This window comes from Lycorma delicatula, chromosome 5, assembly GCF_047948215.1.
Source record: "Lycorma delicatula isolate Av1 chromosome 5, ASM4794821v1, whole genome shotgun sequence".
NCBI lineage: Eukaryota > Metazoa > Arthropoda > Insecta > Hemiptera > Fulgoridae > Lycorma > Lycorma delicatula.
In genome coordinates this window covers 50,915,630-50,943,327 of record NC_134459.1, presented here as the reverse complement: position 1 = coordinate 50,943,327, position 27,698 = coordinate 50,915,630, and the positions used below count along the sequence as shown (strand labels likewise).

The 27,698-nt window shown below is 29.9% G+C and overlaps 1 protein-coding gene across 3 annotated transcripts in view; it reads right to left on the bottom strand.

Moving 5' to 3' along the window:
• Positions 1 to 25,691, bottom strand: part of Bruce (BIR repeat containing ubiquitin-conjugating enzyme) — a 265,772-nt gene extending 240,081 nt beyond the window's left edge. For all 3 annotated transcript variants that reach the window (XM_075366104.1, XM_075366105.1, XM_075366106.1), the window contains exons 1-4: positions 25,481 to 25,691; positions 8,001 to 8,185; positions 6,974 to 7,108; positions 3,724 to 3,965 (exon numbers count right to left, since the gene is read on the bottom strand). In XM_075366104.1, the coding sequence (XP_075222219.1) occupies positions 3,724 to 3,965; positions 6,974 to 7,108; positions 8,001 to 8,185; positions 25,481 to 25,655 (737 nt within the window). In that variant the 5' untranslated portion in view covers positions 25,656 to 25,691. The remainder of the gene's footprint in view (positions 1 to 3,723; positions 3,966 to 6,973; positions 7,109 to 8,000; positions 8,186 to 25,480) is intronic.
• Between the last annotated feature and the right edge of the window lie 2,007 nt (positions 25,692 to 27,698).

The following is a 27,698-nucleotide window of genomic DNA, read 5'->3' as shown; positions in this document are numbered from 1 at the left end:
GGTTGTTATATCACAGAACAAATTTACTAGTAATAATGAAGGTGGTATATTACACTAGGGGACAAAAAAAATTCTTAATTAAGTAATTTTTCTTAGACTGTCACAGCAGAAAAATTTAACTTGACTTCTCTGCACTCACTTGCAGATTTATGACACTCCTTCATCAAATGTTTCACATGTTGCTTGAAACATTTTTAAACTCTTATTTTGATTTTTAATTCATTACAAAATTTTTTTTAGAATTTTTTTTTTTTTAATAATAATCTGTTTAATATTAATTTTATTTCATTGATAATAGTAACAGTAATTTAATACTACTACCAATGGTATTGTAAAATGCATTACTACTGGTATTAGTACAACATGATAGGTGGTATTATGCTCTTATGAAGTTTCATAAGAGCATAATATATTCTAAATCTTAGAATCGAAAAATAAAATTAAAACAAACTAAAGCATTATATAAAAGCACAATTATAAAAAAAATTATGAACTAATACATACAGAACGAAAACCTGGTCTAAGACACGTTTTCTAGAATTTGGACAACAAACTACAACCATTTTTAAAATAAATATAACATATAGCCAATCAAAATATATATTTTATTCATTTTGCAACTATATAAGGAATAACATAAAGATTAATTTAAGATTCTGAGATGACTTATCCTACTTCAGTACTGTAGTCTACATGATAAACAAATACCATGGAAAACATTTCCATCTCTATAATGTACTAATGCAAAAAATGGTGCTTTAAAAGTTTATTCTATACACTAGTGGAATAATATCAATTCAGTCAGAGGTCACGTTTCCACATTTGAACATCATCATTACAGATGTTAAACACCGAGATCACAGCAAACATGAATTATGATCAATTACCTAACATCATGAGTAATTAATTCATTTAATAATAAATATTTACATGATCTAAATTTTAAATGGCATTTTATAAATTTACTACATCAGCTACAAGTTTTCTTTACTAAGTATAAGTACATCTGTCAACATTGTAAGTAATCTAAATTGATTAATTTTTGGATACAAAAATTATTCTTATTCTGTTCCTCACTTTCAATGTGAAAAATGCAAAAACATATTACTGGCAATATTAGAGCAGTAATACAAATACCAAATTTTCTAGCAATAGTTTTCAGTAATTTTAATAACTTTAAAAAAGAAATCCGATAAACCTTCTCATAGGCAACAAATACAGCAGAAAACCGTAAAAATCATAATTATTTCCATAATGTGTAATGCTGCTAATGTAAAGCAAACATTTCTTACATGTAAATAGAAATTTTCCTTTTTTTTCAGTTTTTATTTTGTTTCTCTTTATAAAGCAGAAATTGAGGAAAATATATAATAGCAGATTCATCTTGAAAAAAAAGGTCTATTTTATCAATAGAAGTAAACTATTTCCACTACAGCTGTACACAATTGATATTTGTACATTATCTTTTAATATAAATAATTCTAAGTAATTAATTATTCAATGTAAAATAGATTATTCTGATCTTATAATCTGATTTTTAATGTTGTGTTAAAAACAAACAATAATTTAGAGAAACAAGACAAAACCTACAGCAGCTGATAAATGAAAAAAAAATAGTGTCTTTTCTTGAGTTCCATTGTTGTTGTACTACATAGTTTTGTGTTCTATTGTTTTTAGTTACTTTGGAATAATTTTGTATAAAAACAAATATATTTTTGTATAAGTACCTCTCATTTTAACTTCTTAATATGATTTTTTGATTAAAAACATTACACAATATTTATATTCTAGCATGTTCCCATGAAGCAGAGATCTCTGCAAAAGCACTCAACATAAAGACAAGAAGGAAAAATAATTGAAGAAAAAAAAAATAAAACATAAGCTGTACAAGTAAATTAAGAATTTTATTTTTATAAATAATTAGAAAATTACAATGAATGCTGTGGATAATTAATGATAATATAATGTTATATTGCACTGTCTTTACTGCTTATTTAAATATCTTATTATATACAATTTATATAACTGACAAATGTTTTAAACAATTCATTAGTGGAAAAAGTTTAAAGTTTTTATATTGATCACGTAAATAAGAAATAAATGAAGGATAAATATAAAACATAAATATAACTTTAGCTGAAAAAGTAAGTTACACTTATATATTGTTAACATAATTTTTTTATTAAACCATATAAAATAAAATTGCAACAAAACAAAAATACAAAATGTAATAAAACAGAAAAATTCTACAATCCACAAAGGATTAAATGAAAAAAAGACAAATTCCAAAGATGAAGGTAACACAAGCATTTAAAAGGGATTCATTAAGTATATGGGCAAAAGAAACTCTATTTAAAAAATAATTATTCCTTATTTCTAAATGGTTAACTATTGAAAAAGAATTAAAGCATCAAATGACTGGCTTAAGTACTTAAAAAACATTTCAAAAGTAAAATTCACACAAGTCCAACAATGATATGATGACAGTAATAGATCAGAAGACCTAACTACTATTAGTTTTCAAAATAAAAAATATACTTAGAATGGTGATGAAATGAAGCTTTTATTTAGGTACTGTAACAATCTTGCATATATTGTGATAATGGATAATTGGATTATTTTACAAGCTGGCTATTTACTGCATTTGTTGAAATTTGTGTCTTTTTTCTAAATATTCTAATTCTACTAATAAACAATATTTAATTTTTCTTCAATCCCATCTATAAAAAATTGTCCTTTTAAAAGCAAAACAGCCATTTATTTTGTGACCTAACTGTTTAAAAGGGTTTTCATGTATACGAAAATATAACAATAATATACATTTTGTTTTATCTGGTAAAAATATACAATTTCATCCAGCTAATGTGCCTTTCAGTATGTGGATCTGCTTATGAATAAAATATTTCTCTATTTTAATAATTGCTCTATATTTTTAATAACCACTTTAAATTGAGGAAATCCATGAAAAAAATTTGGCTTTGATATATCTACTGTGTAATGTGATGTGTACAATTTGATACAGAAAGATTTTTCAAACTAACTATTGAATCTATTCACAAAACCTGATAATTTTTATTAGGTCTAAAAATCTTACTTCTTGTAAAGACATTCCCTTCATAGTGTCATATTAATACTTCTGCGTGATAGTTATTTAAAAAAAGGATTAAAGTACTTTATTTATTTTAATTCATTCATTTACTGTTACAAAGAAATATGGCAGTAAAATAAACTTCAATTGTAAGAACAAAAAAAAAGGCTTAAATTAGTGCAAGTTACAACTATTTTAAAGAAAACAAAAATGATTTTTTTAAATCTTAAAATTTGTACAACCAAAATTCAAAAAGCTTTGGCCTACAAGTAAATAAATGTTTCCTTAAAAAATAACTGCTTAACAATATCAAAAAACTGTCATTTCATTATCAGCTGCAATTTAATTTCTGAGAATATCTATAGTCGCAGTTATTTCAATATATAGATCTATGACAAATGTTTTTATTTTATGAGATAAGAATAATGTCTACAGAATAAATATATTAAAAATGCAATCATCTTTTTTTATTGAAACTACAATCCCTGAGATAGTGCTATTATTTGAATCCAAATAGTCAATTTAAATATAATTATCATTCATAAATTTAGTTAACTTCTCAACAGGAATGATTTTAAATAACATTATATCTTATAATAAAATCTTAAACAGAGAACAGATAATAATAGTCTTACTTGTAATTCATGTGAGGCCAATTCGCAAATGTTTGTCGTCGCATCGCCTCGCTAAACATTAAAGATCTATCAGGTGGTGTACCATCTAATGGTGGTGGAAGAAGAGAGTTGAGGCGTTCATTCAGAGCACTAGCGATTGTAAGAGAAGGTACATGCCTGTTTAATCGCTTTAATTCGGACACTATACCGGCACATACCCACTTCAATGCACAGTGTCCTAATTCCAAGCACACACAGTTCCACTGAACATAACAAAAAATCATCAACATCATTTACTGCTTAAAATATAAATAAAATAAAACTTTAAAATTTTGAAAGAGATGAAAGAAATATTTTTATATATAACATAAGGACAAATATAGACAGACAGTACCTGCATTGATAAAGAAAAACTTACAAAAATGAATTAACATATAACTTTCTAAGACAATGAAATAAAAGAATTTGATGGCAGAAGATAAAAGACTTACAGATATATAAATGGAAACAACTTACTAAAATATCACTGATAGTAATGAAAAAATTATAATTTTTAACTATCTAGTTATTTAATAAGGTGTAGAATTAGAGGAAGCAACTGGTATTTATCCAAAGTTATTTCAGTGGATTAGAATTTTGACAGAAAAAGTTATTACCTATAAGAAAAGCTAGTACAAAATGGTAAAAAATTTTGTGTGAAAAGTATGGAAGTGCTGGAACATACATCTGCTACAATATTGAAATTCGTCTTGAAGGAGATTTTAGAAAAAAATGTAAAAGATTTATAGGGGATTGTACGAAAATTACTTGAAATTAATTTTCATACTTTTCAAAGAGGTTTGAATTAAAATTTGGGTATAAATATATATTATAGCAATATTAAGGCAAGTCAAAAAAATACCAACATTTTTAAAACAGGAAGGCAGCTACGGGATTTAAGCCACACACATGGGCTTGAAGGTGGGGTTTAGATTGTTCATAGTATAATTTAAGGGTGCAAGAAGATACAATTTATTTCACAGGGAGCTGTCCAGTATTGCGGAATATATAAGCAAAGATAGTTGGGATATGTTGAGATCCTGTTTACGATCTCCTGAAGTGGTTGAATGGAAGACTCTTTATTTACACTAGGGAAATGGGAAAGATTAAGGCACAATTAACTTCTGAGTTTAATATCCACACAAAAATGTTTAAGATGGCCTTCATGCCATTTCAAAAGGTAATTTTGTTTTTTATTATTGAAACCTTTTTTTCTAATATTTAAATGTTACTGTGCTATTTTATTATACAAAGTAATTTGCAGTTCTGGTACGAATAAAGCCCCGGGTTTTAATGTAATCAAACTGGAGCTCCTTGTCTGTTGTGTTGGAATCTGTGTTTGTACTTTGAATAGAATTTTTAATAGAATGCTCTTAGCTGGCTATTTCCCTGTTTGCTAAAAAAAAGTTGTTCTAAAATCATTGTTTAAAGGCTGTGAAAAGGACCCTGTGTAAGCTCCTCTTTAACGCTCCTGGCAGTTATTGGAAAAGTTTTTGAGAAGGTATCTTCTTATTAGTGATAGATTGAATTCTAGAAAGTTGTTGATGGATGGATGATCAGAATGGTTTTCACCCAGGCAGGAGCACAGAAGATGCTATTCTTAAGCTTATGATCATTGTTTCTAATAGTGAGTCTGAGTATGTCTTAGGTATCATTTTGAACATATCACGGGGCTTTCAATAATTTGTAGTGACCCTCTGTGCTTTCAGCTGCAGAAGCACAATTATATATACACAGAATGAACTGAATGTGTTATACAGTTATTTCAGCAATCGAACTATTGTTCTTCTGAAACAGTATCTCAGAAGTAGAAAAACGCTCTAAAGGTTGTCCACAGGGTAATGTTTTAGGATCCCTTCTCTGGGTTGTTGAATTAAATTCTTTGATGCTGTTGAGGTTTGCTGCATCATCGCATATGCGAATGATGGGCTTCTGCTGGTTTAGGGAAAGTCGGGGAATGAAATCGAATTCAGGGCAGCCCAGGCTTGCAAGATACTCCAGTTGTGGAGTCTGTAACATAAGATGGTGTTTAGACCAGAGAAAACTATATATATATATGATGATGTTGCTCAAGCTGTTATATATATGATGATGTTGGGCAGACTAGCTGTTATGACAACCTCATTATCAATGGCAGATGATGACCTGCCATTAGGACATGCCTAATTCCATCGAATTAGATGCTATTGCAGGACATGCCTAATTCCATCGAATTAGGCATGTCCTGCTGCAGAAGTATCTATATGTTATACTTGATGAGAAAGTGCTTAAGAAGCACTTTCAATATGTACCAAAAAGGTACATATAAAGGTACATGTAAGAAACCAAGGCACAAAAAGGAATGATAAGAGCTAAGGCACTCTCTAAAAGAGAAGAATATTTTCTGTAAACAGCTTCATAGCCTGTTTGTATTAACATTAATTGCACTACAACCACATCATGCTATTCCAATGAGATTAAAATGAACATAGAATGGGTAATATATACACATCTGAAAAATTGCTATTTCACAAATCCAGCAAGCCTTTATCTAACAATCTGGTCTGATTTGGATAAGGCAGCTCCTTTTTTTTTTACTTGACACAAACCATTAAAGAGTCATATACTCTTTGAAGTCTGGAGTGATGTCCCTGCAAGTTTATCTTCAAAGACTGCAAAAATATAATATCCTAGAATATGAGGACCTAGAATTGAATCTCTAGTGGTATTTCTACATCTCTGGAGATTACCTTCTGGGTGAGCTGACATCCCTAACCTGGAAAAGGTAAGATCTGGAATTTATCAGACATACAGTTCTAAACTTAGTACATATACTAATATGGGGGAGGTAATATTTTTTTAAGTTGAGTGCCTTGAGGGCCTATCACCAGTTACATATGTAATAGCAATAGCCCAACAATTTTACTTCCTTCATTAACTTAATTTTAAATCAAAACGATTATTATTTGTACTATACACACATTACTAATAAATATATACAAACTTATATTACATATTGCACAGTACTAGACAAATACATACAGGCCTTCAATAAATAATTATAATCTACAATTTAAGTGTTAGGCAGCACATGTGACAATGTAAATACAGATCAAGTTTTTAATTTACAGAAATTTTAAATCAGAATGAATGAAATCTACATTGTTTATAAATTAGAGGATTGGAATCAGGTATCCAGAGATGTTTTAGGATCAAGAAAAAAGGATTAATAACAAAAATAATGCGCATTTACTTTTTGAGTTTTCAATCCTCTCTTTGGCCTGGCCTGTGCCTCTTTAATTTTTTCAGTAAGTTCATCTAATACCTCTGAAGTTTTCTCAACTCCTGGTAGTTCCACGTTCCTCAGAGTCTGCTGCAGCATAACTGCCTAAGAAAACAGATGAAAAAGAAACAAGAATTATTTTCATAAAATTAAAAATTAATATATTTAATAAAATATATTTCAGAAATATTTCATGAATATGTTAATACATAAGATACAACTTACACTCGCTACAATTACAGAGTTGTTTTTATTTTTATATTATGAATGATGTTATGACTGAAATAATGTCAGATTGTTGGTGAGAATCAACTCTGGAACCAGTAGTCAAAGAAGCATCACCAAAAGAGGAAGAGGAACTGGATTGAGGGTTTTGAGATACAGATAATAGAGAAAGAAAGACAGATAGATAAATTAATGAATGAGGAAGTCATGAACAGGATTAAAGAAGAAAGAGCACTTATGCGGGAAGTACACAAAAGAAAAAGAAACTGGTTAAGAAATGTGGTTACAGGGAGTGGAATCTTGACATAAAAGGATGAAATTAAAAGATGAGGTGAAGATTGAAAACAAGTGGACGGAGGAGAAGGCAGACATGGATGGAGATAGTGACATAAAGGATCTGCCACCAAGCAGAGAAACTGACAATAATGATCACCATAATTTGAGTATTCTCATGTTAGACATAAAATAAAATGTACCTATTAAAAAGTAATATACTACCATTAACAGCTGCACAATTGTGTGCACACACATCACAAAAAACTTTTTAGAGTATTTTATACATATATAGATAGATAGTTGTGTATTTACTGGTGATTTAACATAACACCAGATATTTACTGGTGAGAAAATAATATGATATAATAATTTGATGATTATTATATTACATCATGGTTATGATGTGTGGTTATTATATGATTAAATGTTAATAAATATAATTTTCTTTTATCTAATGCAGAATTAGTAAAAAGCTTGCTGCACAACTTTAATTTACCTCAGAAAGTGGAAGCTCCAATTTAACAACCTCATCTGGCTTGGTGATAGGAGTCTGTAAAATAGTATCAAGCAATAATACCCCACTGTAGTCACTTCTAACACCAATACCTTTGTCATTAACAAGTAATACTTTATCAAATCCTGTCACATAAACTCCTTGAATATTGCTATCAATAGAACATCCTGGAACAAAACAAAAATTATATTCAAATAAAATTACCTTTTTCTGTATAAAAATCAATGACAATCCATAAAATCACAATGATATAATATACTTTCATTGCAACCAATACTTATCACAACTTCTCACCAAGAACTTTTCAGAACTCATTCTTGATTCTATTAATTAAACCAATTAATATATATTCAGAGCATAACACTATTAAACACTTCAACTCCAGAAAGCAACTCAAAATATTAAAGTAAGCTCCTACAAATGTATACTAAAAAGTTTTCAATATGATCTTAATGAATGTTTTAAAACAGAAATTCACATATCAAGAGCAGGTAGGAACAATCTACAAAAATACAAAATGCAACAGATATTCAACAAAATAAATTAATGTTTTTAAAGTATTCAAATCATTAAACAACTGCCATTACAATTCTCGAACCATCAGCTTCTATGTAACTATTAGATTGGTCATGTTTTATAAAGTAATCATGTTTTATTACATAAAAATTGAAGCACTTTATTTTGAACAAAATGCACATTAAAATGCAATTTCAAATTAATTTAAAAAATGAAACTGCATTTTGTAAAGCATTTATATATTATGTGGTACAACACAACATAGTCATAACACACAATATGTGGAAAAGTGTTTAGATACTCATCAACAGTTTTCTTCTTTTTTTTTTTTTAATGTAATTATTATAATTATTTAAATCAATCTGCATAATAATTTCAAAAAAGAAGAGAAATAAATGCATAACATCTTGTAAATCAATATTAATAAACCTGGATAATTTTATACTTTAAAAAGAGGTATAGATTATATAGTCATTTAACCAATAATACATTTACGCTAGCAGCATATGGTGAAATCACACTCAAAATTGTTTAACATAAGTGATTTACAGTAACTTGTTTATTGACATTTCTCAGAACTAACAGATCAACTCCCCGGGTTGGTCTAGTGGTGAACGCGTCTTCCCAAATCAGCTAATTTGGAAATCGAGAGTTCCAGCGTTCAAGTCCTAGTAAAGCCAGCTATTTTTACACGGACTTGAAAACTAGATCATGGATACCCGGTGTTCTTTGGTGGTTGGGTTTCAATTAACCACACATCTCAGGAATGGTCGAACTGAGAGTGTACAAGACTACAATTCATTCACACTCATACATATCATCCTCTGAAGTATTATCTAAACGGTAGTTACCGGAGGCTGAACAGGAAAAAGAAAGAAAAGAACTAACAGGTCAACAACCAAAAGATGGGGCAGTAATCATCACCCAAAAATTAAATAGAGAAGTTGAAAATTTACCTCTTAAATGTAAATTATCATGTAACATTACACACACTTTTATTTACAAATGTATCTGTTATAATCAAATAGAAAAATAAAATACTGCAAGGAGACCTCACAAGAATAACTAAAACGTTGCACCATAAATGTACATGTAAAACACTACATGGTTTACAGAATGAATGAGAACATATTTGCTTAACATATGCCAATGAGAATACAACTTTTTCTTTAGGGGGGGGGGGAACATTTTTTATGTTATCATCACCCGCAGAACAAAATATGAAATATAAATACAAAATCTAATAGAATAACAAAAATTAACACAAAATAAAAACTTAAAGTAGAAATTTAAAAACAAACTAAAACATTAAAAACAAAGGCAAAATAAAACACTTAAACTAGAATGTAGACACAAAAACATACAACTACAGTAAAAAAATCTTAAAACACTATTAAAAAGTATGTAAAATATTAGCACTCCAGAGAAACAAAAACACCTGGTCCAAAACTTTTGTTATTGCCCAGAATTCCTGGGAAATTAAAATTAACAAAGCAAGGCCACATAACGTATGCAATCCACAAAAATGTGGTGCACAGTCAAGCAGCAGTTGCATCGTATGCATACTGGTGTGTTTACTCCTGACATCAGATACCCGTGAAAAGTCCTCGTATTTCCTATCCACAATGGGCAGAGGACCACCTCCTCACAATGAATTTTCCTGTATGAGGAGTCCCATGGCAACACAGAACCTTTAATGTGATAAAGTTTGTTATCTATTGTAGCCATCCAGTCATCTTGTCACTTTGTGCAGGGTGAGTTTTACATAGTTAATAAAATCGGATGCAGTAACAAGGGTAGTGAAGCATGGTTGACTACATGCATCTTTAGCAGCAGAATCTGCATGTTCATTACTCGGAATCCCAGATGTGGCTAGGGATCAAGCAGAAACCCACCTGTCAGTTGCAATGGTATTCAACTCAGCGATTGCATTGTAGATTTTGATGACGATAGAATGTCTGGAATAAAAATCCTCTAAGGCTTGGAAAACACTACGTAAGTCGCTACAAATAAGGAAATGAATGTACTTATGGTTAATGATATTCAAAGTTAATGATATTTATAGCGTACAGTTCAGCAGTAAGACACTTGTAATACCAGGTAGACCAAACATATAGCTAGCTTCAGTCTATTAACAATAAATGTGCATCCAATGGTATTGTTGAGTTTCGATCCATCTGTGTATACAACTGTGTCTGTGTTTGTCTTGGAGAGAATATGGTGAAACATTTGTTGAAAGAAAATAGGTGGCGTTGATTCCCTATTGCATATCGTGAGGTCAAACGTAAAATTTATAAAAGAGATTCTCCATGGATAAGAACACAGATAAATTGGAAAAATAAAAGTATCGTCAACATTCATAAGGTGCAGTAAATGTTGGGTGCAAATAGACAGTCCTCATACCTCTGAAAATAAGAATTTCCAAGGACTGTGTCAAAAGTCAGGTGATTTGGCTGTCCCTTAAGACGGGTAAAATAGATGCCAAAACCTGGTTCCATCAATCCCAAAGTGATGGCTCATCGCAGTCAACAAGGATGCTTACACAGGGCTTGATCAAAAGGCACCTGTAGCAAACCAAAGGAAAGCATCCACCATTTTAAGCACAGTATTACATGCTGAAGGGTAGGTGACACAACCATAATCTAAACAAGAACAATCTAAGGAATAGTAAAAACGCATCATAAATGACCAACCAGCATCCCAATTTGTATTGCTAAGGACTCATAACACATCTAAAAGTTTGGAAAATCTGTTTTTTATTCTTTGATGTGTTTGACCACTTCATTCATCCACTTCACAAAAAAAGGGAACAAAACAAAGATCAACAATTATTGAGAAATATATCTTCTGCCGGTTACCTAAAAAATTCTTTCTAAAGTTATCCTTAAAAAATTGATCCACTAATCGGAGAGTATAAAGGTGGATTCAGGAAAGGGAAATCTAATGCAGAACAGATTTTTAGCCTGAAAACGGTCAACAGGAAATACAACTTGGCGAACAAGAGAACAATAAGTTCAGTAATAAGAACAATAAGGCGAATAAGTGTACAATAAAAACTGATCTCAAGAATGGGCAAAATCAGGCACTATACAATGGTAATCCAACCAGGAGTTTTAAACACAGCAAAATGCGTAGCTCTGAACAAAGGGGAAATAAATAACTGGAACTCACTGAAAGACAGATACAAAGGAAAATACTGGGGCCCAGAAAAACTAATGATGGTTGGAAATTAAGGAAGAATGATGAAGTTGTTATTAAGATAATTATTATTATATTTTCTGCTAAGAACACTATGATTTCTATGTTATACTCAAGAGTAAAATAATTTTTACAATAGAGTTATTCCAAAATCCATCAACATATAATAAAAGAATGAAAGAAAGGTAAATAGTACTCAACAAAGAAAGAATAAGGAACTTACCAGGAGTTAGATAGAATCATGGAAACAATACATAAATGAAGACTGTCATTCTATGGACATCTGACAAGAATGGATTCAAACACGCTTACAAAGAGAATTTTTGACAATTTTAATAGTAACAAGACAAATTTAAATGGTTCAAGCAAGTTAATGAGAACCTAATATGGGTACTTACAATATGATGGATTTAAAAAACCGAAAATTGCTTAGGAAAATATACTAGAATTCAATGAGATTCAGAAGGATAAGAAAGCACTAACCTAAAGTGGACGGAAACAGGAGGAAGTGACACAATGAAAGGATGGAATATTGGAGAGCTAAAAAACTAGCCAGAAGTTAACTACTTTATGTGATCCTACAGCGACCAGTGTAAAAAAAAAAAAAAAAAACAGAATCCATGTATGTTATCTTACTTCACACCTTCAATTTACAGGATGCTTTTCCCCAAGATCTTCCAGATATTATGCAGCAATTTGTCAGAAAGGATATAGTTTACAGTCTTGTCAAATGTTTTCTTAATATTACTATTATTATGTTTTGAAAACAATTTTATACAGATTTAACGTAATTACATTGAACAAAGTTAACTGATCAATTTAAACCAAATAACAATAAAAGAAAAAAGACATTATGCAATAGAACTAGTTGGCCAACTGTCTGCATAATGATTTAAAGCACCTGTTCTCACATTTAATGATCATTCCATACATTTGTAGTCTTTCATATTAAAAACATGCAACCCACAAACAAAAAATATTAAAGCATATCATGCTAATTAAATGAGATATAACGTCTCTTTTACCTACATTTACCCAAGAAGCAGTGACTCATCAGATTTTCATAATAATTTTTATTAAAAAAAAATTAAAAAATCTGTTTATTTTAAAATTAATATTTTATTTAATCTTTTCAGTTATCAAGATCAAAACAAATAAATTTTAATTTGTGGTTGTACTTTGATTATGTAACAGCTTTTGATACTGCCTTGTTTACTTAAGCAGCAGATTAACAGATGGATAACTACAGTCAGTTTTAAAACAGAGTCAAAAAACCAACACAAATCTGACAAAATATGGTGCAACAATATTTTTAAATGAGGGTTCTGCAAAAATCTTATATTGCTTTTTTCTCTATAAAAACATAATATGATTTACTATTTTATTATTTTTTGTGTAATTTTAATATAATTACACATTGTAATAAAGAATAAATAAAATAGATTAATTTTTAAGGTAACTAAAATAAAGCAATATAAATACACAAATAAAAAAGCAGTAAAGACAATAATAAAAGGAACTGTTATTACTGTTTTTACTGGTTAACTGTTGATAAAGTAATGATTTTTATGACTAACATGTATTAGATAATATTCCTTCAATTTACTGCCTAAACTTAAGGTCTATTACAGTAGGACCTAACTTAGTACAGCCCATATCACATAACAAAGCCAGTTCATAAAAGAATCCAATATTATGTTTGTAGTTGAATTTATAACTATTACAATAAAATATATTTATTGCAATTTATAACAGAAATATTAAAATCATTAAGATCAAATTTCTCACAAAGATAAAGCAATGCAACCCTTAATAAATGGTGCCTAACAGGTAAAATAATTAAGGGATTAATTGGTCATTATCTTCATTAACCTCGATTCATAACTCTTGATACAGAAATAAAAAATATATATATAATAAACATCATCATACAGAACGAAGTCAAAGTCTGTGCTAATCTGAACCGGAAATAATGATATGCACATCTACATTCAAATATGTATCACATATTTATATCCATAAAAGTAAGTAGATGCCACAAATCAGCATTTTTTAAAATGATTATTAGGCAAAACTATATCATAAAGTGTATACTACATATTAAAAAAGAAGAAATTAAATAATAAATGACATTGTAGCAGCGATTCTCTTTTCATAAAATTCTTTTGGCAGAGATTTTATTTTCAATTAGGGCCTAAATGAAGATGATTGCCTTCACGTGGTACTGCTGGACAGCCCAAAGCTCCTCGAAGCATTCAGTGAACTAAACAAGAGAATTCTACAACTTGCAATTGTAGTCTTATTTTGGAAATCCCAAGATTTTCATGCATCTGGGAACAATCATAGTAAAGATGGAAAGTTCTTTTCTAAAAAAAACCAATCCACAGGCAGCAAAAATCCATCATACAAGAAGAGTGTGCTACTGGCCATCACTGATTCTGCAGGTCCAAATAAAGAAAAGATGAGTCGATCGGAGGACTCTGGAAACTTAGAACAAAAACCAAAATTTAAAATTAAATTGAACTTTGAAAGGAAATATTTCACAGGATCTTTAAATGCAAATTCACTCTTAAAAATCGAAAAATTAATGGAACTCACCAAACTGTTAAATTCCAAATCAAAATCTGCGTGATTCAATAACAAGATTCAAAGATGAAAATAATTTTAATTATGAAAATTTTTAAATTTTAAAAGGAAAGCCAGCTGAAACAGTTAAAAACACAAATGGTCTGACATGTTTAGGGAGAGCCTTTTTAATTGACAAACAGAACGAGAATAATATTATAAATTTTCAGTCCCCAAATAATACACTTTCTATTTTAACTTTAAAATGAAAAAATAAATATTACGATATAATCAACTATCATGCTCCAATAAACCAAGGCAACTTTATAAATAAAGGAAAAATAGAACAATACTGGGAAACTTTAGAAAAAGAAATAAAAAACTCAACAAAAAACATATAAAAATCATATTAGGTGACTAATACGCCGACTGGAAAAGAAGATTTTGAGATTAATGGAAAATACTCAGCCCATAAGAAAACAAATCCATATGATAAAAGATTAATAGCAATCTGTAAAACTTTTGGCTTAAAATTAATGTGAACAAGACTAAATAAAATCACAAAAAAAAAGTAAAACATGGAAATGTCCAAACGAATGCTTAGAGAATTTCAAGTAGATAATGTTGTATCTACAGTCCAAAAGCTAAACTTAAAAGCAGAAACTATTGGGAAATTTAAAAATAAGGTTGCAGGAATCAAAGATAAAGATTGGAATAAACTTAAAAACAAAATTATAATCGACAGAAGAGACTACCAAAGTTAAAAAGATAAAACAAGTTCGATGGAATGATGTCTGTGACGATGCTCTTCAAAACTGAGAAAAAATGTGGAAAGACTGACAAAGAGAACACTGAAATCTGGATAATATCAAAAAAGAAATTTGAAAAATAGCAATGTAAAAAAATAATATGACAAATTTTTAAATCCAAATTATCAGGCTTTAACCCAATTTGTACTACTTTAGAAATGAAAAGGGAAACTAATAATGAATAATCAAGAAAATTAATACAATTAGCTAAATATTTTGAAAACCTGCTGCGCACTGCCCCAACCCCAAAGAAACCCTTTAACTTCCAGAAAAATAATGGAAACTCCCAAATTTTCCAAACTCCAAACGCAGAAGAAATAAATGAAATAAAAAAATCATTATAAATAATAAAACATGTGGAGAAGACACCAGTTGCAGAAATGCTGAAACTGCCAACAATGAACCAAACAGAAATCTGGAAAGAATCTTTAAAGAAGCCAGAGAAACAGAAAGAATTCCAGAAGATTGGGAAAACACTTTAATACATCCCCTCAACAAACATCAACAACTACAGAGGAATTTCACTGTTGTCAGTCCCACACAAACTTTTGTACAAAATATTATTAAGTAAAATACAACCACAATGGAAACAGAAATCAGAGAATATTAAGGTGGATTTAGACCTGGAAGAAGTTATGCAAAGTAAATTTTTAAAACAAATTTTATTATACCAAAAAATTAAAAACCCAAAATTGATTATAAGTTTTATAGATTTTAAGAATGCCTACAACTCCATCCACAGGGAATCTCTACTTAAAATCCTTGAAGAATTTAAGTTAGATCCCAAGACAATAAACATAAAAGGAACATTAACAAACACAAAATCAAAAGTGAAATTCTTAGGAAAACTTTCAGAACCATTCAAAATAAAAACTGGTGAAGGCAAGGAGATGGACTGTCTCCAATCCTCTTTAATTGTGCCCTTGAAAAGGTTATAAGAAAATGGGTGAAAGAACTTGAAAAGTTAAGCATATATGAAAACATAAAAAATTGCCAATAAAACTTAATTCATAAATACAAACATTCTGGCCTTCACAAACGATATTGTAATTTTTGCAAGACATGTAGATCAGGCTAAAATCAAAAACTAAGTGAATGAGCAAGCAAAATTGGTCCTCAAATTTCTTACGAAAAAACTAACTGGTTTTCCAATGACAAAGAGAACCCTTAAAATTTCCAACAAAAAAATAAGTAGAATTCAAAAATTTAAATACTTTGGAGAAATTGTAACATCAAATACAACTGAAAAAAAATGGGATGAATAATACAGTACGATAAATGGAAACCACCTATCATCTTACGAAGAACATTTACAATAAAAAATCCCTGTCATATAACTCCAAATTGAGGCACAAGACAACTGTATTCTACCAGAAGCACTGAATGGGGCAGAATGTTTGCAATTTTTTTTTCACACAATAGCAAAAGTAGAAAAAAGGATTTTAAGAAAAATTTATAAACCAAAATATGAAGATGGAATTTACAAATTGAAAAATGCAAAAGAAATTTACAAACGTACAGAAAAACTAGATTTATGGACGTTTATGCAGAATGAACAACCAAAGATTTACAAAACAAATATTTAATTTCTACATAAGTAGAACCACAAAGACCAACCAGTTTAAAGAAATAAAACAGATCTAAAACATCAAACATTTGTAAGGATCTGTGTAGACAGAGATAATTTAGAAAAGTGATTCGAGAATCTAAGTTTCCAGAGAGAAAGAAGAAGGGTATAAACCTGAATAGATGAATGAAAAAAGGCAATATCAGAGCAAAAGAATGAAAACCTTTTGGGAAACGAGAAAGAAGTCAAAACTATGTAAATGTGATCTGTATGGTCAGAACAAAAACAAGAAAAATAAATAAATGAAACAATAAGATAACACATTAAATAGACAATATCGTGTGAGAATAAATAGGTAAAATTAATTATATGACAATATAATTAATTTATTATGCTAAAAAAAAGTGTTAATTCCTTATGAAAAAAAGGAATTTTTTTTGGGAGGTCACCAGTCACTTGACTGAAATGATGCACTCTATACTGTTCAGAATTAATTTCTTTAAAAGTATTACTTATCTTTTCAACAGATTTGTTATATCCTAAAATCTTATTCATTACTTAATGTTGTTTTTCCATGTGCCATCAGTAATGTCAGTGACCTGACATGACTAAAAAAAAAAAAAATACTCTCATAAACAGCACTCCCAACCTCAAAAATAATAAACATCCTCTACTAAACTTACTAGCAACATAAGGAGTGAAATGAACAAATGACATAATATTCTTTATTTTTGCACGTCAACATCCCATGCCCGTCGAAATGCAGGCGATATTCAGCTTTATAAGCAACACTTTCACTCTGTTCACCAGAGGCAGTGACAATCATTAAGTAACCAATTGACTAATTCTTCTTCTATCTCAAGTACCTTTTTTTATTGAAGTCATACAAAAGGCAAATATTGTAAAGTAATCAATTAATGAACCACTTCTTCACCATCAAAACTCAGAAGGGAAACTGCTTAGTATACTCTAAACCTTTGTCTCTTCTGCACTTTTACAATCTACATTTCCTTACTAAATTAACTAATGATGGTTCCATTAACATTATTCTAATTATTTCTTCCTTTATTATGAACTTTGCTTAACATCTCTTTAATTTTTATAATTGTCAATCCACATAATTCCAACATTCTTGAAAAAGTGGCGTTTCTTTTCCTTTCTGGCTTTTATTGTTTATTTGGCATGTTCAGTCAAACAGCAACATACAAATATACTTTTAATTTATTCTCTCTATTTCCTAAATCTATGTCTGACATCTGTAAGTGTCAAACTTCTTGCAGCCGCAAAAGGCAAAAAGTATTTTTCATCAAGCTAACATATGCTTTCAGCAGGGCAATAGAAAAATAAATTACAATCACTTTCAGTAATACCATACTTTTATATTACACCATATATATATATATATATATATATATATATGGTACATAGTGAGAGGAAGAGGTCCAAAAAAAATACTCACTCTTGCCTAGTCCATATCTCGTGACAAATTTGACTTGACGTGACAATTTTTGGCACTGAGAGAGGATTATGGTATGTGTTCGAAACGACCAACAGCAGCTTCTATACAATGCCCACAGCACCAAACTACAGCTGTTAAGTGTATCTGGCATAATGGCAGCACATGACTAAGATTTTTACACATAGATTGTCAACTGTTGCTGGTTTTTGTTGATACATGTCATTCTTGACAATTCCCAGAGATGAAAAATCAGGAGACTCTGGTGGGTACTCAATAGCACCTCTTCGACCCACCCACCATCTGAGTAGATTTTTATCAAGGTACAACACTAACATTTCAATGGTAGTGAGGCGGGGCTCCATCTTGTTGCATGTAAAGTAGTTCATCACCAAATAAGTTTTGGATGGCAGACAAATCCTTGTCTGAAGTATATCAAGATATGCCTCACCAGTTACAGTACCCTCGAAGAAGTGATCAATCAAACCACGCACTGATAGACCACATCATTCAGCAACCCCCAGTAGATTCACTGTCCTGTCCACATGAGCTGAGGATTTTCAGGAGCCCAGTAGACACAATTGTAGTGGTTCATAATACCATTAAGTTTGAATTGCGCCTCATCAGTTCACATAAACTTCCCTGCAAATTCCTCATCCTTGCAAACCATGTGCTGAAACCATTCACAGTACTCCATCCTTCGATCAGGGTCGTCCACATTCATCGCATGTAACAGTCTTGGAATGTACACTTTCCACTTGCACTTTTCAGAATGCATCTAACACTTAACCGGCTCACCCCACTTTTGCACGCTCCCTGGTTCACTGATTTTTGTAATCAGGTGAAATGTTGCAACACCACTGGATGCTGTACTTGTAGCTGTTTGTGGTTGGCTGGATCTTTACTTGTGTACATCTTTAATAGTTCCGTCAGCTTCGAATTTATCACGAATGCGGGTAATTACTCATGTGTTGGTGGTGGTATTCCAAACTCTCTCTGCCACTGCCGTTGTAGCTTGTAAATGTTCTAGTACTTCCAGCATCCACTTCAGTACGGCCTTGCGTTCAAGAAACAATAAGCAAACCTCAGCCATTGTTGCTACTCGACTGGCTCATTCCACCACCAACCACCTGCACATGCCACGGCCCAGCTACGCCTAACTGACAAATTTAATACCTTACACTACACTACACATTAGATTAGTAAGTATAAGTCTTTTTGTTTAAATATTATTTAATTACAAATACATAGTACATTTTTTTGGATCCCATGTATGTATGTATGCGTGTATATATTTACTTACTTATTCACAGGCCCATGCATAAAATTTTGTGGCTCAAACACCTCCAAAACTAGAGAGAAATTTAGATATGATGTAGTAGTGTATCTGAAGTTGTGCATGTGAAAATTTGATTAAGATTGGTCGAGTCATTCCATAAATTAAGTTACACTCAATTTAAGGACAAAAAAATGTAAGCGAGGCAAGTTAGAAGTGTGTTCACATTATGATGAACAAACAAGATAAATAAACGAACAAAAACAAGATAAATAACAAAAAGTCTATCTTCTAGTGCAGAACTGCACAAGATTATTTTCAAATTCGATTTCTTTCCTATCAACGTTTCTACAGTATTTAAGTATATTTTAATTCACTTTTAATTTTAAGTAAAAGAACATTATCAGTATATCTTAATATTGTAACAAGACCAGTACAGCGGGTCGGAATAACGGATTTCTACCTTATCAAAGTAGTAATTAATATAATAATGGAGGAATCCAGAAAGGGACAAGATGGAGAACTTGTTTATAAAGAATAGGTTCGTTTTACAATTGTCCTTTGTTATACTGCCTGCTGTCACATAATGAACACCTGTTGTACAGTGAGAAGAAACCAGGTTTGGAATTCATGGGAACAAAAGCCTCGGTCGAATGTTCTCACAGTTCAACTTGGGTCCGGTTGAGGAGGTAAAGAGGCTAGTAGTATAAATAGTTCTGGAAGACTAGCTAAACATCAGTTCTATTCTGCGAGACATTACTACGTTAGTTCAGCAGGGAGAGGAGGCTGTGAGTGGTGTGGGTTCCGCGGAGTTCTGCGAACCAGACCAGCAACATGTTACGACATCAGTCCAGCAAGGAGTCACTGGTGAGAACCTGCAAGATGAGAATATGCAATGTCAGTCCAGCGAGGAGTGTCTTGAATCCAGTTCGACACAAGTAAGACGACGCCACAAGTAATTCCAGTAAACAAGAGATACTATCGATGAGTTACAGTAAAACTATAATTGTGTAAGTAAAAGAAATAATGCAATAAACTTCATTTATAAACTGTTAGCGTAGATACCAAAGGTATTTGCAAGTGAACACAATACAACTGTTTGTTAATGCCAGACTAGTGGTTAAAAAGGGTTAAGACTAGCAATTTCTTTTCTTAATGGTCTGAATTCTAGTTTTCTATTTATCTACCTGGAATAAATCCCGAACAATTATTTATTTTGAATTCTGTCTTGTGTGTAATCTGTATTTATTATTTACTAATAACATTTATCACCACTTGATGTGTAATATTTTGATTGTTATTCTATGTTGATTGTGCTCTGTTTTTATGTCATACTTAGTGTTTTGATTATATATTATGTCGTGTACTTTTTATTAATTGTTTGATTTGTTGTTATTGACATGTAATATTATTAACGTTTACTATTATTATCAATATTATTATTGTGGTTGTAATTACTATATTAATATTTGTGTTCATTAACTGTTTTATTATTATTATCATTATTGTACCTACATCACCATTGTTATTATCATTAATTTTTCTGGTTGTAATTATAAACATTAAAAACCAATAAACTGTAATTATATAAACATTCTAAATTGTCACAGCCTTTCAATATCCTGATCGAGCCGCGAAACACACAAAAATATCCTAATTTTTTCTCTTTGGACTGTTACTAGACTATTAAATTTTCCTTTCAATACCAATTTATAGATCGTCTCTATTATAAATTGAAATTCAATGATAATGCTTGTCTGTATATTACCAATTACTAATATGAATTCACATTTTACTGTCTTTAACTCTCAACATAGCAAACCGAATTTTAACAAACTATAAATAACTCCTCTTTTAGTGTATTTTAAGAAAAAATTTATAAACATTTTCTGCACTCCAAATTATCACACATTTTAAAAATCTGCAAATGTCATGTAGATAACATAGAATCTCTTCAGTCTACCTTTAAAAATGTATCTGATTATTAACATCACCATCCTTGCACCCACACTCACTTTTAACTAATGGTATGGCTTCACCATTTCACATTCTTTTTATTCTTAAATTACCCTAGATAGTATTTTGGAAGCATCATGTCAAACTGAGGGTATAGTAGTAGTTCTTGCACATGTGTTTCTTCCTGCTTTTTTCAGAATTATAACTATTTTTTTTTTTTATTGAAATCAATAGACACTTCTCCAAATTTATAAATCTGCATATAATAACTTAAACATAGCATGTTTCATGTAAATAGCATAGTAATGTATTATGCCTTCAAATTATCAATATATTGTATTATAATTCAAATTATCATATTCAGATTTTAACACAAGTCTCCCCTCTCTCAATCTATGATCAATCTGTTCTCTCTCCTACACAAGGGAGAAAAAATCAGTTCAGTTTCCCTTTGTAAAGTTTTTTCCTATGTTTTCATCCCACCTATGGCATTTACTTTGTTAAAGAAATTTCTATTCAACAATTTTATATTAATACCTATGGATTTCATACTGACTCTTTTTTACACTCCATACACGTATTTCACAATGTTAATTTTCTTTCTTGTATCAAAATTATATTTCCAATGTCAATTTAAATATTTCCAACATTTTGTCCAACAATATATCTATTCAAAGTTTCCTACCTCCGTCTTCTTTCTTTTAGCTCAACCGTAACAATTTTTATTCTTAAACTCATCCATAAATTAATTTTCTAAAATAATTTAATTTAATTAACTTCTAGATCAATTTCGATTATTTGCTCAATGTGTGCCTTTAGATCATTACCTTTTCGTTTACCTGCATTCCATTTACTCAATCCTTGTTTCTTTCATTTTTTCAACTACTTTCATTAATTAAACTATGATCATTATTTAAATCTGCTCATATACGTATTTTACTTTAAATCTATAAAAAAAAATCACATCAAATCATATCATCCTGTACCATCTGCCCTCACCTACACATTCACCTACACTCCTCTCCTTCTAATATATTACAGATATTCATGGTTATAAGAACTTCTTCCATTTCTTTCCTTTCCCATCCAACATTCCAGTCACTCAACAACTCACATATTTATATTTTAGGACTCTAAATTTTAAGTAATTTATTTCTCAATACAGTTTTCATTTTACTTTTTTGATAAAAATGTATATCTATAAGTTTGATATATTGTGTTTCTACCATGATATTTAAATACATCCTGACTAAAATAATCACTTAAAACAGCTCACTAGCTACTATATCTTCTCACTCATTATTATTCCCGTTCTTACACTTGCATTTGGTGATGACATTATGACTTAGCTATCGTGTTAATAATCGTTCAATTTCCAGATCAAAAAGCTTTGCAATTACCTCATTAATTCTTTTTACATCTTCACTAAACCAGATTATTTCAACTTTCAAATCTACTACTCTTTTTTAATGCTCACATTCCACCCTCCTACTCAAAGAATTGTCATAGCATTTTTTTCCTAATAATCTCTCAAACTCTACTCAAGACACTATTTTACCTCTGGAATATTTTACCCAAGAGAACAAGTAGTTTTTGGACGTTGGAGGAAAGCAAAAAAATTTTCAGAAATTATACCTGCATTATTTTACTGCTTTCAATTATTCAGTATTTGATGTTTAGAAAAAAACAGTATTTTATATTCAAGCTGTTAAAGTCTATCATCATTAACGGAATGCTGCCCCATTTCAGGAACTATTCATTTATGGAATCTCTACACAGACAGCACCAAATGTAAAGATAAATGTTAACTCCTTCTCCAATAATAATATCTCATATTACAGGGGAGTTTTCAGTTACCATGTATTAAAAAATTGGTACTTTCATGTTAATGGGAAGGACCTCTCAGTATTTATTGTTTTCTGTTGGTATTTTGTATGTTTATTATTATTGTTTAAATTTCAGTTTTGTTACTTATGTTATATAATTTGTATATTTAATGTTAATTAGATGACGTACTTACTTTGCAAGCAAAGTAAGCAAGTTTGTGTTTGTATATTTAGTTATGTTGAAATTGTATGAAGTTAAGTGCACAGAATCGCTAATTTTATTACCTAACCTAACGCTTGTTTTGCTCACTAATCATGTCTAATTTCAATAAATATACTACTTATTAATAACAAAAGTGATAAATTAGATACATTAATTATATAACACTACTTCTTCAGCACAGATATAATTAATGTAAAAAATAGGGAACAGTTTAAAAATAGAATGTTCCCTCTGGTTAACACAAAACCAAAATATTTAACATCAAAAATCTACAATAAAAACATAACTGAATACTTGTCTTAATTTATTGATCACATGACTAGTAAGACAAACTACCAATTACGACTGGAAATAATACACAAAATAAAAAGAAGCAAGATTTTATTAAGCATAAGAAAAAATAATACTTTACAAAAATTCTAAATACAATATAATTTAAAACAGGGACAATACATACAAAAATCATTAAAGAGATTTAATTTATTTTAATCACCAGAAAAAAATAAATAAAATGAGATATTTTCAGAATCAACATTAAAAAGAAATACAGAGTAAGAAATGATGCATACAACAGAAATAAAAATTTCAGATTTTGAGCAATCACTTGTTTATACATGCTTATGTTTATTGGTTAGTGCAGGTTAAATCATCCAAATACTATCAATGAAACCAGCTAACTAGTCTATTAAAGTCTCTAAAAGAATTATGGACAGATCTCACATTTTTGAGACTGGGTAATTTAAAATAAAGTTTACAATCAAAAAATTTCTATCTTAATGTTTATACCAGAAACCCTTCAACTGTTTAAAGGGATATTACTAGACAAAATTCCATATTACAAACATGTCTCATAATTTAGGACAGGATGATGAAAAAAAATAATAACTACTTCAATACATTGTTAATTGAAGCAGCTTTAGAACGTCTATTATTTGAATATAGCCACTTGTATTCCATCTTTCAATTTACATTTTATGAAAAAAATTAACTTGAAATAATAATATTAACAAAAGTTATGAGTAATATACAAAGAAACTGGAATACAAAAACAAAACCCACATACTTCATACTTTCTTTCAAACCAACAACAGAATAAAAAATGATTAATAGTCAACAAAATAAAATTTTGAGTAGTTTATAGAAAAATGACTCTTCAGGTCCATTACCTAGAAGCAAAATTTTATTACAGCTTTTCATGAAGACTAAAGACCGTTTTCTTTTAAATGTGAACTGATGGCCAAAATACAGATTCGTGCTAATTTACATCAGTTTATTATCAAACAGAAAATTAAATTGGATTTTTAAAACCTCATTAAAATAATTGTGTATAAACAGAATAAATGTAATCCAGGCAAGAAAGATATTGATTCTCAGAATAAATACTACTTCAGTAAATTTTGGGTGTTATAGAAACATGGGTACACAGTGAGAGACATATGAATCGGTTGCCTCTTACCACTTTAAAAATAAATTACCACTCTCATTAACCGATAATAAAAGTAATAACCGATTTACAAAAATGATAATTGTAAAAAAAAGCAGAATAAAAATAATGCATTATCAGTTATCACAAAAATACAATAAACTACAGGCAAATAAACTAGAATCCAATGTAAAAGAATGATAAATTACACAAGCAATAAACGACCCATCAATTGAATGCGATCACATAAAGAAACGTGAATGTTCATGTTATTTGTAAAAATTGTATAACGTATTATTCACGAATGATTTATTTATACGGGCTATGAATTTTTTCGTTACAAACTGTAATGGATACATAAGTAGATCTTAAAAAAAATATTACGCATTTAACAAAATGTTTCGCTTAAATAAGTACATGAACTTATGAAACTGAAAGAGTTCGCAAAACAACACAAAACCGAAGCAGAGCTGATAGTTCAACGACCCCAATGACAACCAAAATACCGATATAACTGAGCTTAAATAACGGTAAATATAAGAAATATAATGCTTTGACATAACACAGTAATCCGATTCAAAACTAATATTTTTAAAAACCTACACACATCAACCTAGGCTTAAAAATTGGTAGTCAACGTGTCTTACTTGATAAGCTACTCCTTTGTAAAAGCACTCCAGAGTTAACGTCTATTACAAGCACTTCAGAAGACTTTGTTAACACTAAAATAATGTTCAAATTTGGATGGTAAATTAAACTATAACACTTTACATCTAATTTTAAAAATCCATCTTCTAACAACTTCCACACTTCGTCGGCCATTTTTACTTCTTCTTCTCCGTTTTTCCACAGGTCGTCCTCACCCAGTCAGCCGCTCGAGATTCTCATTACTGAAGTTCATTACTGCTAAATAAAATTTGTTAATATAATAAACCAAAACTGTTTCTTCAAACGAAATACATTAATTATATATATTTTTTAAGTTAAATATTATTTTTTAATGATGTGATTTCATATTTCAAAAATTAAATTTAGTTTCTAAATTTGCATACTGATAATTTGAAATTATCCACAATCGAAAATAAATATTCAAACTAAAATCCTCCTCTTTAACATTTATTTTATCAAAATATTTTACTGCTATTCATAAAGGAAATTATTTATTATAGTTAAACAAGTCGAAAATGCAACCGTTAGGAGATCAAGGTAACATTGTAATTTACGATTACTTTTTATTTTTATAAAATTTGACTAGCTAATTCAGATTTTAATAGTTTGTTAAGGTTAGATATCCATAGGGTTATGTGTAACAAAATAAAACTGTTAGGTAGTATGATGAAATAATTTATTTTTTCTACATTTCTATCTCTGTTAATTTTATATGTAACGATTTTTTTTAATAGACGAAATCAACCTATGATTTAACCGTGCAATTTTAACAATACCCTGCAACTTTTGTATAAAAAGGATTTTTATTTTGAACATTGCCCTTGACTTTTAGCCTTACTAGAAAGAAAAATAAGATTTCTTAATGAACAGGAAATTGTCCCTTTATTGAAAATACATCTTGAGCCATTGTCCATTAATCTTTATTTATTATTGATATTAAATATTGACCTGTTCTGATGAAATGTTTATTAATCCTACTATGTGCGCTTATTCGTAATGATGTGCTTAATTTGGAACAGTACCATATCTGTTCATCTACTTTTTATTGTAGTTATTGGCTTGCATCAATCATCCATTATTTTTTTGTCTTTTGCAGTAAAATCAGATTTATTTACTAATGTAGTTTTATACATTTAAAGAATTAGTATAAGTAGGCGTACCACATTTTTTTATTCCCACGCACATTTTTTTTTTTAAATTACTTTAAAGTCTTAACAGTTTACTGAAACATTAAACTTTATTTATTCAGTTGAATTTTTCACTAGACATGACTTTTTTCAGAAGTGCTTTGTTTGTTTTAATTACATCATAAAATTCACAAGAGAGTTCTGGATTAAGTTTAACATTTAGTAGATCACAGTAGATACTGAAAGTCTACCCCTTTCTGCAGACCAAATGTTCCCCGTAATTAAGAAAACCCTCTCTAGTGGAGCAGATTTCCCAGGCAAAGACATCGCAAACTCAACCATTTTAGAAATATTGCAATTTGTAATCTTGTGAATAAAATTCACAAGAGAGTTCTGGATTAAGTTTAACATTTAGTAGATCACAGTAGATACTGAAAGTCTACCCCTTTCTGCAGACCAAATGTTCCCCGTAATTAAGAAAACCCTCTTTAGTGGAGCAGATTTCCCAGGCAAAGACATCGCAAACTCAACCATTTTAGAAATATTGCAATTTGTAATGTCAGTCTTTTGTAACACCTTAAAAATTGTTTTCCATTGCTCTTCAATAGAATCTGGTACTTTTTTAGAACTTGAACCACAACCTACCCTTTGGTTTTGAATTACATGGTTCAGCAATGTACATTCATCAAAACTTATGCAATCTTTTATAATTGCATTAACAACTTGTGCACTCTTCTGAATAAGACCAGGTAATTTCAGTTTGTAAATTTATCCACTGAAACTTACTAACTTTATCAAATCAACTCAAGTACTGTATACTAGAATTATAAAAATTGTGTACACTTGAGAAGAATTTTTGTTCCTGAACATCATTATTTTCTTTTGGAGTGCATAGCAATTCTTTGGCAGAAGAGGGTATAAATTTGTGGGTTTTTCTTTCCTGAAGTTGACAAATTAATTCAGAATATGTCTGAAATGCTTCTGTTGCTGTGATAGAATTAGCTTCCAATTTCAGAACTACATTATTAAATAACTGTAGAGTACCATATAAAAATTTCAAAACAGTTCA